A 14271-nucleotide genomic window follows, 5' to 3' on the forward strand; every position below is an offset into this window, starting at 1 on the left:
GGACATGCTTTATTTAAAAAATAAATAAAAAGCTTTACCACATTCTAAAATACCATTCTTTATACATACAAAAAATACTACAAGGAACATATTTTATCATTTTTAAGGCAGGCATTTATGAACTTATATGCAACTTGGTAGCCCACCAAAATATTGAGTAAGAAGCCGCACGTGTTGTAGGAGCCAGTGTAGGAATGTCATACCTCCCAACATCTGGATGAGCATGTCCAGGCGTTAATGGAATATGTATGTAAAATAATCTTATTGCTTTAGGGTGCCATCGTTAAATTTAGTAGCCCTGGTGTTATATGTCTCTAGAACATCTTCAAGGGGGAAAAGGATGAGAGGCAGTATTTGCCCTTTTAGTATCATATTATGTAAAGACTCCAGAGAGAAATGTTGTGATTTAAAATAGCCTCAGGACCCTTAAAGGGACAGTCTACACCAGAATTGTTATTGTTTTTAAAGATAGATAATCCCTTTATTACCCATTCCCTAGTTTTGCGTAACCAAGGCAGCTATATAAATACACTTTTTATCTCTGTGATTATCTTGTATCTAAGGCTCTGCAAACTGCCCCCCTATTTCAGTTCTTTTGACAGACATGCATTTTAGCCAATCAGCGATGGCTCCCTGGAACTTCACGTGCGTGAGCACAGTGTTATCTATATGAAACACCCTGGTTAAAAACTGTCAAAATGCCCTGAGCTAAGAAGCAGCATTTAAGGGCTTAGAAATTAGCATATGAACCTCCTAGATTTAGCTTTCAACTAAGAATACCAAGAGAACAAAGCAAAATTGGTGATTGGTGCCCTATCTGAATCATGAAAGTTTATTTTGGACTAGACTGTACCTTTTAAGGTCTGTTTCACAATGCAATAGTAAGATGAACCATTTAGATTAAAGGGATCTGAAACACAAATATTTTCTCTCATGATTCAGACAGAGCATGCAATTTTATTTATCAACTTTCTAATTTACTCCTTTTATCAATTTTTCTTTGTTCTCTTAGTATCTTTATTCAAAACAATTTTTGGTTCAGCCTGGGTAGCGATTGCTAATTGGTAGCTAGGCATCATGTTGACCTGCTAAATAAGCTTAATTATAACAGATAAGACTTTAGCTTGCACAATAAATATCTCATATTAAGTTTGCTGTACAGGCATACCTCCTGAGATATTGCGGCTTTGGTTCCAGACCACCGCAATAAAGTCACACTAATTTTTTTTGTTTCTCAGTGCATATACAAGTTATGTTTACACTAAATCTGTAATCTATTAAGTGTGCAGTATAATTATGTCTAAAAAACAATGTATATACCTTATTTAAAAAAATACTTAATTGCTAAAAAAATGCTAACCATCGTCTAAGCCTCCAGTGAGTCATACAGGCCCATTTATCAAGCTCCGAACGGAGCTTGAAGGGCCGTGTTTCTTGCGAGTCTTCAGACTCGCCAGAAACACAACTTATGAAGCAGCGATCTAAAGACCGCTGCTCCATAACCCTGTCCGCCTGTTCTGAGCAGGCGGACAGGAATCGCCGGAAATCAACCCGATCGAATACGATCGGGTTGATTGACACCTCCCTGCTTGCGGCCGATTGGCCGCGAGTCAGCAGGGGGCGGCGTTGCACCAGCAGCTCTTGTGAGCTGCTGGTGCAATGTTAAATGCGGAGAGCGTATTGCTCTCCGCATTTAGCGAGGTCTTGCGGGCCAGATCCACAGTGTCGGATCAGGTCCACAAGACCTTTGATAAATTGGGGCCATAGTCTTTTTGCTGGTGGTGTGTATATATGTATATTCATGTGTTTATATTTGAATTTATGTTGGAAAAATGGCTCTGATAGACTTGCTCGACACAGGATTGCCACAGACCTTCAAAGGTCTAAAGTAGAGCTACACATGAGATGGGTCTGTAATATTGGAGTGGATGTACCAGTTTGCTTGATATGACCGTGGAAGAGCAACTATATTATTTTGTAGGGATTAATATAGAGAGGTTATGACTGTTGTTGCCTCCCTCTGTGTTTCCATAGTTATGCTTTATATAAAGGTCATCTACAGATTACTGTGCATTGAGGTGCTTAGATTTTTCTCTTTCTGCAGCCCCCAGTAATAGTCTGAATTTTAGATCTGACATCCAGTACGGTAGGAGTCCTATGAGCTGTGAACAGCAGCTACTAGAATTTTACCTCCAGTGTCTAGCCTTTACAAATGTTTGGATGGCTCTTTAGTATTCATGATAACTCCTAAATTTGAAATACATTTGTCAACCCCTACTATAAGGTCCAAAAGCAGCTTTTATTATTTTAATTGCAACATAGTCTGCTTTTGAGGGGTGACATATAAAGCAGAGTGGAGTTTGTCTTTTGAGTGTCTTGAGTAATACAAATATAGATATGACTTTCAACTGAGATAGATCATGGGTAAAATTATTTAATAGATTATAATAATTCAGCAAATTTTTTGTGAATTTCCTTCTCTAAGCCTGATTATCTATGAGCACAATGGGGTTGTCTTATTATACCACTATATTTAAAGCTTGTTATGACAGCATCTACAATTGTATGATTAGACTAACATCATTGGGACAGCTTTCGTGTGCTCTAATGTCTTTGCTGGTTAACTCACTATACTTTTGTGTAAATGTCAGAATTCTGAATCAGCAGAAGGGCTCATAGACTGCTTGGGAGGAAAGGGGTTACCGTTGTTTGCTGACATTTGTCAGTCTATTTTTGACTGCAGTTTGTTTAAAGTGAGAGTACACACTAGCCCCCTAATTAGAAGCATTGTAAGGGGAAAATAATTGTTTAAATACTCCCAGACATGTCCCCTCTGCAGTTTACAGTACACAAAAGAAAGGAAAAGGAGAGAAACTCGATCTATAATGGAGTGTGGTTAACATATTCCATCTGCTGCGGCTTTTTCTCGTCACATGAAATCCCTTTCTCTGCATTTGCCTTTTATTCCATCTATCTGTCACTAGCCATTGCCTTGCACTCATCTCCTTGCCCTCCTCATCTCCTTGCCCTCCTCATCTCCTTGCACTCATCTCCTTGCCCTCCTCATCTCCTTGCTTCCCTTTTCATCCGGTGTTCCTGTCCTTCTCTTTCCTCTTATTTCCTATGGTGTTTTTTTTTCTTTGTCTTAATATATTCTCCCCTCCTCTTAACCACTTTCCTCTCACTACCCCCTCCACTTCTTTCTTTCTTTTATCTCAGCTCCACTGAGGAAAGCAAAGTTTGTGGAGAGCCCCAGAATTCCAGAGTCAGAATTAGGATCCCCGACCCTCGGCTCGTCCCAGAAACTGGACACTGATGCATACCTGCTGGGTGAGTGTGTGGTCAGTGTGTCCGGGGTACATAAGTTGGCTTGTAGGGTATGAGGGCCCCAGTCTGACTGTGGGCAAGGAGAGTCTAAGATTAGGGCCTTTCAATATGTGAAGAAATAGGGAGTCCAGCTCCAGCTGTGTTGCTTGCAGTCAGCAGTGATTTATAGGGGGCTATTTATAAATTAAGGGTTTCAGGGTCTATTATGTATGTGGGTTTGCAGATGTGGGATTTAAAAACTATTTTTTGTAGTAAGTATTTATTTTTTAACCTACCTAAGTAACGGTTTGAGAACCACAGGAAATGTTGGCTTAAAGGGCCAGTATAGTAAAAGAATAAATATAGAAAATGACATGCTCTAATTCATTAGAGCATGTGATTTTAAGACCATCAACCCTAGACTACTGTGTGTTTAACCCTTGCATAGGGTTTAGACACACAGTAGAAATATCACTCGGGACTCGCAGAGCACTACTGGTCCAGAGTGGAAAAAATCTGATTCAATCAGCAACTCTAGTTAAACAGCTGAGTGGTGCGACTAGCGCTGCTAATTGGATCTCATATTTGCATTCTTCTTGCTCTATCTAACCTATTTCATGTTTTCTGATCTCACACTGCTGTCACACATGCCACATCTTATGTTTCCCCCATTCTGCCCTTCTCTCACATCTTCTATCCCACCCAGCCCTCTTGCTGCTTGCTACCACCTCCCTATTCTTCCACTTCCTGCCTCCTCCTTACTTTTCCACTTCCTACCACCTCCCTGCTTTCCACTTGCTACGCCCTCCCTGCTCTTCCACTTGCTACGCCCTCCCTGCTCTTCCACTTCCTCTCCTACTTCCCTCATCCCCCAGTCATTATTTGCCTTTCGTCCCAGGAGGTTGGCAGAGAAGTGTCCAGAAGTTTTTGATAGTCTCTTATGGAGGGTAGTACTCTTCGGCATGGGACTGGAGTTTTAAGTAGCCTTGTCAGCCTCTCAGTGAGAGCATGGATGAAAGTTAGACTCCAGAGATGCAGGGATAGTCTTTCTGCGAAACTATCCCGACTCATATTAACAGCTCCACAAGCAATCGGCATTGACGAGTTTCGCTGCCTGCTTCTTCTCAAGTCCATGGCTGAGGTGATGCTACTATCTGTTACACTTGAAGGGCCGTGTTCCTGTTCCACGGCATAGATTTCATTAAGATCGTTTCATTTTACTTTCGTTATGATTGTCTGTCTGTATTACAAATGTTTTCCTGAGAGACTACGACCTTGCGGGACTAACTATATCTCAGGGTCTCAGTGAGGCTCCTTTTGTATCTTGGAATTAAGGGTTAATATCTCCTGAGGGGAGTTATTGAACGGGGGGGGGGGGTTAATCATGTTTGTTATATGATTCAACCTGCTTATGTGTAGTGTTATTTAGGCTCTTGGCTATGGAACATAACAGCCTTTTGAAATGACGTGGCCTTTACGGTTGAGCCCAGAGGCAGAACTTTTTTTCCACTTTCTGCGATGAGATTTTTTTAGTGAAAATTTTTCTGCAGGTAATTTTTAAATCAAAATTCATTTTAAATTAGGCAGTTACACTAACGCACCAGTTTAACTGCAACGTGTTAGTTAAATGGAGAATAAAGCAATATTTAAAGTTCTATAATATAGTGCAGTAGTTGAAAATTGCATTGCAAATTAGCTGCAGACATAGAGGCCCATTTATCAAGCTCATAATGGAGCTTGAGGGCCCGTGTTTCTGGCGAGTCTTCAGACTTGTCAGAAACAGCAGTTATGAAGCAGCGGTCTAAAGACCGCTGCTCCATAACCTTTACCGCCTGCTCTGATGAGGCGGACAGAGACGCCACAATTCAACCCGATCGGGTTGATTGACACCCCCCTGCTGGCGGCAATTGGCCGCGAGCCTGCAGGGGGCGGTGTCGCACCAGCAGCTCACAAGAGCTGCTGGTGCAATGCTGAATATGGAGAGCGTATTGCTCTCCGCATTCAGCGATGTCTGTCAGACCTGATCCGCACTGTCGGATCAGGTCCGACAGACATTTGATAAATAGGCTTTGTAGTCTAACATAGAAGTAGTAATAAAAAAGGTGCATTGCTCATATAAATGTCTTACAATCAGAGAAAACAGCTTTGCAGACAGTTATAGGCTAGAGGATCGGCTTGAATCAATCTCTGAGAGCCAGTTAGTCAATCAATGCACTACTGCTTTTCAGCGCTACTGCATATTTCACTGTTCACTTAAAACAGCACTTTGCTCTGGATGAACTGTGATAAGGAAAACTTACTCAGACAGTGCAGCCAGAGAACAGCTCTGTTTGAAGAGAACAGGAGCAGCACTGAAAAGTTAAATTGCTAACAGTTCCTGGATGTATCCTGTTCTTTCTGCAGAGATGCTGCATTTTCTGCGATGACATCTCAGATCACTGCATGTTCTGCTTTGGGGCGGTTGAGCATGCATTTTGGACCGCACAGTGCACCTGGTGACTGGCTTGGTCACGTTTGGCTCTCCATTTCCACATTCCTGACATTGTGGCGACGGAAAATTTCTGGTCTGCTGGTGTCTGGGTCCTAGACGGTGGTTAGTGCCCCAGCCATTGTGGGTGTCAGGTGCTGTTTACAGTTTTCTTATTTGGTCCGTTTGTTTGTATTCAGTATCCCAGTTATGGAGGATTCTGATATTGTGGAGACAAACGTCTCTGACTCAGATTCTTTTTCTTGTGAGCAATACGAATTAGCCCGGGTGATACATGCCCTTCAGTTATGTTAAGAATGACGTCTTAGAGTGCTGAATTCCTCTGGGATTGGGGAATCAAGGGGCCGCTGAGCCATCCGTCTCTGGGGGATCCGTTCCCCGAGTGGCGAGTTCCCTACCACCAACGCTTACTACACATGCAGGTAACCAAGATTTTGCTTATCCTTCTCTGGAAGGTGGCTTGTTACCCCCGGAGGTCATGGCACGTTTTCCCATGTCCATTGTTATGGCGCTGGCGCATCTGCAACTGCCAGGAGTGTGCTTGCGATATTGTACGTGTTCTGTTGACCGGGGCTCTTCAGGCATGGGATGGCCTGCTCAGCTCTCCGGGGGGGGGGGGGACTGTCCTTGAGGCCTCAGGGGGTCAACCTTCGGGGTGGGGTCGTCTTCTGCTCCGGCAAAGGTATGCTGTGCCTTTCGTTACAGACTGGCGCGCCTTCGTGTCCTTTTGAGACACATACTGGCGTTGTTGGAGGATCCCATCCTTAACGGATGTGGGAATTCTCAGTCTTCTTCTTAGAATGGCTTGCAGCATTAGCTATATGAGGATGACGTAATCTTTCTATAGCCTTGTTTATTGATTATCCTTTCCAGTCCTGAGCTGGGAGAACAGGTTTCCTGGTCCTGCGGGTGTGTCTGTTCTTCTTGGGCGATAACGTATGGGTTGCCTTATTTTTATTTTATCCGGTTAGGATGATTTTTTATTTTAGCTCATGTTTATGTATTTCCTAAGGGAATTTTTCTGGAATCGATGCTCACGATTTTTTGATGGCTCAGTTTACTTCTACGGAGGTTTGTTTGGTGTGACATGTTAGTCCTATGTTTGTCTGATGTTTATTCTCCATCTCTGGGGATGTCTATCTGCGGCCTTGACAGTATTGACCCTGAGTTTCAGGCTGGTCCAGATTGGGTTCGGACCCTTCTGTCTTGCAGCCTTTTTCAGACATGTGGCGCCTGTTCTGCCTGGCTGGTCCGGTTGGGGCGCCAAGTGTTTCACATTATTATTTGTGTTATTACTTGTTTTTCTTTTAAAAGTTCAGTTTGAGGCAGAGAGGATTGGTTCAGTCCTTGTTAGCCTTTCTAGCTGGTCGACTGTGACTAGGTAGGGTTCCGCTGCGACACACTCGTTGTTTCCGTTATTTCATCGAGACTTAGAGTGTTTCCTTTCCGCGTGGGTTGGAAGTCTGGAGGACTTAGGGCCTCCTTGCCCCGCCGGTTCTTGGCGGTTTTGCCTTTCAGGGGCTCCTCGGAATTTTCTTTTCCTGGACTTGTTCCTTTTTGAGGTTCTCTTCCTTCGGGTCAGGATTTTTGACTTGTCCGTTCCCCTTAGTGGTTTAGACGCCTTATGGGTGATACGAGGTAGCCTTGTGGTTTGAGAAGGAGCCATCTGATGATTATACTGTCTTAAGGAGGGCCGTGTGGCTTTTCCTGATTTCGGGAGTTTGTGGTCTCCCTATAAGGGACGTTAGGCTGGGTTGTCTCCTTCCCCAAGCTTTGCTTAAGGGTTTTCTCTACTGGGAGTTTTGGGATGCTCTGCATTCTTTTTCCTTGTGGTGGTCCTCTGGTTACGTACTCTGAGAAGATATGGGGACTAGTATTTGTGATACTCGCTCTTTGGGTGACTTTTTGAGGTTCTCTTCCTTCGGGTCAGGATTTTGGACTTGTCCGTTCCCCTTAGTGGTTTAGACGCCTTATGGGTGATACGAGGTAGCCTTGTGGTTTGAGAAGGAGCCATCTGATGATTATACTGTCTTAAGGAGGGCCGTGTGGCTTTTCCTGATTTCGGGAGTTTGTGGTCTCCCTATAAGGGACGTTAGGCTGGGTTGTCTCCTTCCCCAAGCTTTGCTTAAGGGTTTTCTCTACTGGGAGTTTTGGGATGCTCTGCATTCTTTTTCCTTGTGGTGGTCCTCTGGTTACGTACTCTGAGAAGATATGGGGACTAGTATTTGTGATACTCGCTCTTTGGGTGACTTTGTCCTCGATATTCTCCCTTGGTCTCAGAAGTCTTGGTGCACCTCTGTTGTGCCCTAGCTCTTTTTTGTAGTGTTGGACTCCTGTAAGGGGGGTTCTCTTCCTTTTGGGTCGAGTTTTATGAGTGAATTTTGTCCCTGTTCTGTGTTAGTCCGGTTAGTCCCCTGTGAGGTCTGATTTTTCAGACGGGAAATTTGTCTTCCCTGGGGCGTTTGTCTGTTTTAAACAATTCTGATCCAGTTTTTTTTTCCGGGGAACATAGACTATGGCCTAAGGACTGGCTAGTTGAGCCTGCTAGCAGCTTGGCCACGTTTTCTGTGTGCTTGCAGATACATTCCTTTGGCTTGTTTTTTCTTGAACGATATATACTCCCTTTTGGGGGGAGGTATTTTTTTCTGTGTTCATCAGGTCGTCTGGATGTTTTTCATTCAGCTTTTTTTTCCCATCAGTTTCCAGCTCATGTCTTGCGAGCATGTGCATTGTTCCTATATGTGCCCTTCCCTTCGGGGGGGGGGGGGTTATTTGTCCTTCTTAAGGAGGGGGGTTTCCTCTCTCTGGAAAGTTTCTCTTGTAAAGTGTGGGTTGTTGGGGACCGACTTCTGGGTGGCGGTGTCTCCTGGAGGCGTGTTGGCTCAGTCGAGTCTATTTCTGCGATTTCTAGCAAGGCTTATAGACTATGTGCGGGTCAGTGTCCTTGGGGCTTTTTCTTTTTTCAAAGTTCTCTGCTTTGGATGAAGCAGGATTTTTGTACCCTCCCGTTTTTTGCATTCAGTGTCCTATATAGCTTGGGTATTGTATTCCCAAAAGTAATGAATGCAGCTGTGGACTCCATTTATGAAGAAAAACATAAATTATGCTAACCTGATAATTTTCTTATCTTCAGATAGAAAGAGTCCATAGCTCCCCGACCATTTTTTGTTCTGTGGGGCGTCTGTTTTATTTTATTCTTTTGCACATTTTCACCCTGATATTTCTTCTACTGGTCCTTGTTCCTCGGCAGAATGGCTGAGGGATGAGGGAAGTGGGAGAGGTATTTATGCCTTTGGCTGGGGTGTCTTTGCCTCCTCCTGGTGGCCAGGTTCTGAATTCCCAAAAGTAATGAATGCAGCTGTGGACTCTTTCCATCTGAAGAAAAGAAAATTATCAGGTAAGCATAATTTATGTTTTTCTTCCTTCTCTCCCATACATGAGCTGATATTAAACAACTTGATGGTTTCATTTGGCCATTAGAATATTCTTTATAAAGATATTAAAGTTTATTTATTTCCATTGTTGAATGAAGAAGAGGGTATTTAATGTATATTACATTTTGGTTCTTGTTGGTTTGTGTTCAAATGCTGAAAGAGTATTAATATTATTATTATGCTAGAGGGGTGTGTTATTGTCCACCAGCATTACTGGGGAAGTTAAAGTCAGCCAGTTTGCTTCTATACTATTATGGTCCAGCTGTAGACAGTTAAGCACTTCCTGTTAGTTAGTTTCATATTTGTTCACAACTGCCACAACAAAGGTGGACTTTTACATATCCAACAAACCTAAAACATTTTTTTCCAGCAAAGTAACATTTTCTTTTTTAATTTAAAAAGTGATGCATCTTATAATACTCTCCAGTGTTCTCCACAGAATTTGTTTCCAGCCAGGTGGCATTATGAACTATGCGGTAGTGGGCATTGTAATACAGTGCTTGACTAAGTAATACTTTGTAAAATTATAAAAAATTCTGCTATCCAAGGCACAAATGAATTGCATAATTTAACATAAATCTCAGGGTAATATACAGATTCTACCAAATTTGCAATGCATAAATCAGTCCCATCTTCTCACGTTTATTTTTTTGGTTTAGCAACTTTATTATTTTTGGTTTAGCAACTATAAGAAAATATACATCAATATGTATGCATGTGTGTGTGTATATAAATATATAAGCTGAACAGGTTAGCACTCCTAAAAACGTTATCCTCTGCAATAAAAATAGTGATCAATCAAAGTGCACTCACTAACACTTGTAACAATTCACCTTTTATTTATGTTACATAAATAAAATTTGAATTGCTACAGGTCCCGGTGAGAGCACTTCGATTGATCTCTCTCACTCTCTCACTCACTCTCATACTCTCTCACTCTCACACTCACTCACTCTCACTCTCTCACTCACTCTCTCACTCACTCTCACACTCTCACTCTCTCTCTCTCTCTCTCTCTCACTCTAAAACACACACACATACACACACACATACATACACACACACACACACTCTCTCTCTCTCTCTCTCACTCTAAAACACACACACATACACACACACACACATACACACACACACACACACACACACTCTCTCTCTCTCTCTCTCTCTCTCTCTCTCTCTCACACTCTCTCTCTATATCTCACCCTCACACTCTCTCTCACACTCTCTCACACTCTCTCACTCTCGTCAGGACACTTGGGAGGTATGTTATTATGCAACCATACTAATAAAGCTGATCCTTTCCTTTCTATATAAAGTGATATAAAGAGTCAAATCACACCTGATGAAGAGGCCAGAATCTATTCTGTCACAGGAAACTGCAGTGTTGTATGTAGGTATTATTGTGAAAATGTAGCTTAGCAATATTAGTTAAAATTGTTACCCATTTAATTGACACTGTAGGCTGTGTTTGGACTCTGTATCCAAACTGTCGATTAAAGAAAAAAAAAAAAAACAATTCCTGTGGTATCTGTATTTGTTTTTTGTTGTTGTTGTTTTTTTGTTTATTTTAATTTATAGAGAAATGTAATGTAATTTTTTATTTTTAAAAAAATCTGTAATATTTATAAGCAATTAGCGGAATTGCTGGTGTATAGCATGGATTTATAAGAAAAATAAACCTTTAAGCATTACAGTCATAGCAACAAACCCACCATATCCATAATATGTATAAGCAATTTGCTTATTTTCAGGAATATAGCATGGCTTCATAAGAAAACTAATCTGTTAAGCACTACAACTGTAACCATGTAGTTTTGCAGTACCGAATAGGCTGAGTGCCAGCAAATTCATTTCTTCCCCGTTCTTTTTCTCCTTTCTGCTCTTTTTTTCTGTTTTTATCCTCCTTTCACTTTCATCCTCTTTATTGAAGCCTCCACCTAACAGACTGCAAACCAACAGCTTGCAGTGTGAATCAGCATAAAATATCTAGTGTTTCCATAGCAGCCAATTTTGCTCAGCTTGTAACTGAAGGCTGAACATGAGCCCAGCAGGATCTTGGGTAGTATCCACCATGCATTGCAGTATAGAGGTCAACTCCGGCAACAAAATCATGTCTGTTAAACAGACACGACTGCTTTATTGCCTCAAGTCAAATAGCTTTATTACACCCAAAGATTTGTTTTGTCATTTGTAGATGAGTTGGTTTTGCCCATCCTTTAGATTGAACTGACCTGGTAATCAGGCTGACCAGGACCCTTGCCAGCGTAAACCTGCTCTTGTCAATAATAATAAAAAGAAAATGCATAGAAGTGTTGAATCGCACATAAAATTTTATATTCCATTCAGTTTTGCTGAAATCAAGACAAGTAGTATCTGCCCCTCCAGAAAATTAAGACGTTGCTCTTCATTTAGGAATGTCTGATTAAGGAGAATTAGGAGATCAAAGTTTCTGCTGGACTCATGGTGAATGCAACCACATTGTTGAATGCTGAACAGTATTGAGAGGAGCTTGGTGCAGATAAATGTTTGCACCACAGTCCTATTGATGGATCAGACATTCGGTCTATATATGCTGCAGGAATGAGTCATACTGCTGTATTTACAGGAAGGATCCAACTCTGAGCAAGTGAAAGACTCACACTGGTCACTGTGACCCTGTAACAGGCACCTGCTACAATGGTGTTGACTTTGGTGTTGACTTGTAGTGAACATCTTGGTATCAAAGATAACTTTAAATTAAAATGAACTTGTACTCAGTGTTTTTGTTACATTTGAAAAAGAATATTTTAAAAATGTAATGCAGTCTTTTGTTTTTATATTTTTATAAATCATGTTCTCATGCTAAAGTAAATTAACTTGTCTTGCCAGGCTTATAGAGGCTGGTCCCTGCCCACCAATAAATATAGGTGGTGCCTCTCTCTGCCAGTGATTTTTAATATTTTGTATCATTTATGCTCATATTTTAATGTCAATTCAAATTGCTTTTTTTTAATGCTTTGTCATAAAGAATATTTTAGTTTCTGCTCAGTAACATGCTGCTTTACCTATCACTTTAGCTCACTCACCTACTTATGCTTGTGCATTACTAGCAGGTACAACTTACCTGCTTCATTCAGTTTAGTTTTTATTTGTCCGTCCATATTGTACAACCTGTCCTCTTACCCACATATATTACCCATCACTGACCTTGTGATGGATTTGTCTACAGATGTGACATTAAACTCCTCGTTCTTAAGGCAGCACATAATTTTCTTCATAAATGGAAAGAGTCCACAGCTGCATTCATTACTTTTGGGAAATAAGAACCCGGCCACCAGGAGGGGCAAAGACACCCCAGCCAAAGACTTAAATACTCCTCCCTTCTTCCCTAATCCCCCAGTCATTCTTTGCCTTTCGTCCCAGGAGGTTTGCAGAGAAGTGTCAGAAGTTGTTTTTTGTCTCTTATGGAGGGTAGTACTCTTCGATATGGGAGTTTTGAGTAATCCTGTCATTCTCTCAGTGAGGGCTTGGATGAAATTTAGAGTCCGGAGATGCAGGGAGAGTCTTTCTGTGAAACCATCCAGACTCATGTTAACAGCTCCTCAAGTAATCGTTGTTGTCGAACTTCGCTTCGCTGCCTGCTTTCTTCTCTTAAGTCCATGGCGGAGGCGAGGCTATTTTTCCGTCACACTTGAAGTGCCGTGTTCCTGTTCCACGGCGTAGATTTTGGTAAGATCGTTTCATTTTATTTCTTCATGAATGTACTGTAGCTCATTTGTTCCAACAAACTCGCATGAAAAAAAAGGGTCTCAGTGAGACTCCTTTAGTATCTTGGAATCAAGGGTTAATATCTCCTGAGGGGGATTATTGAACAGGGGGGTTTTAATCATGTTTGTTGGGTATGGGACTCATCAGTCTCCTCCTTCTAATGGCTCACCTCATTAGACATGGGGCGATTAAAGAGATGGTAAACTACGCTGATATAAAACTAGCGATCGTATGTAAAATTTTAAAATAATGTGACTTTCATTCATGAAAAGCTGTTAATCGATCATAATTTTTAACATTAAAATGACGAAATTTTATATACCTTCCTCCTCCCGTACAACAGCCACCATTAATTTATTCGTGTCACGTTTTTTTTTATACCAATGAAAGTCCAGGCCAGTCGGCGACACTCCTCTAAGCAAACACCGCCACGCCCTTCGTTACGTATGCGCTAAATGTTGATCACTGTCTGACAGAGCTATGTCGTGCAATTGTGCGCATGTGCATATTGGCAAAATATAACATATGAGAGAGAACAAATTTTAAAAAACAATTGTTGGTAATGTCTAGGATGTAGAAACTCACAACAAAAAATTAGAATCTCCGTTTTTATTCTGTCTCAAAAGACACTGCGCTTAGAATTATCACAATGTATATAATACATTAAATGCAATGTATTGCATACATATTGAAATGCATGCGCAGAGCGAACCACGAAGATCTAGATGCCAATACAATGACTTAGAGCAGGGTGGTCCAGCTCTCGCTCCGGAATGAAGAAAATAACAGGAAGTAATGCCGGGGGAGGAGCAAAGAGCAATAACGCTCTGTAAGTGAAATCAAAATTTATTAATAAAGGAGAAAGAGAATTTAGAAAAAAACATAGCGACTTAGGTTGAACATACTTAATAATTAAGATTTTATTGACCAATCTGTGTAAATTTACCATCACTTTAAGTAATCTCCTTTAAGTCTTGTATTGAGATCGTTCCCAGTTTTGTTGGAAGAAAAGGGTTTCCGTTAGGCTGGTCCTATGAACCTTCTGTTCTTCTTGAGCGTTAACCTTCAGGTTGCCTGTTATTTATTTAATCCGGTTAGGATACATTTTCTTTTCTTTTCTTTTTCATACTATGTTTCCTGCGGGAACTTAAAAATATTTGGGATCGATACTCGCTGTTTGCTTCTAGGGAAGTTGTTCTGGACACGTTAGTCCCATGTTTGTCTGTTTTCTCCTCTCTGAGGATTTAGCCAGCTTGCCAGTTATGACCCTGGTTGGAGGCTGGTCCTGATTGG

General features: G+C 41.4%; 1 protein-coding gene across 4 annotated transcripts in view; it reads left to right on the forward strand.

Annotated features, from left to right (window-relative positions):
• Positions 1-14271, forward strand: part of TANC2 (tetratricopeptide repeat, ankyrin repeat and coiled-coil containing 2) — a 785323-nt gene that overhangs the window by 533861 nt on the left and 237191 nt on the right. For 3 of the 4 annotated variants that reach the window (XM_053699768.1, XM_053699765.1, XM_053699777.1), the window contains one exon: positions 3220-3330. The exons of the other annotated variant lie outside the window; for it this stretch is intronic. In XM_053699768.1, coding sequence (XP_053555743.1) covers positions 3220-3330 — 111 coding nt within the window. The remainder of the gene's footprint in view (positions 1-3219; positions 3331-14271) is intronic. 4 annotated transcript variants of the gene reach the window in all.

The sequence above is a fragment of the Bombina bombina genome, chromosome 1 (assembly GCF_027579735.1).
Source record: "Bombina bombina isolate aBomBom1 chromosome 1, aBomBom1.pri, whole genome shotgun sequence".
NCBI classification, from domain to species: Eukaryota; Metazoa; Chordata; class Amphibia; order Anura; family Bombinatoridae; genus Bombina; species Bombina bombina.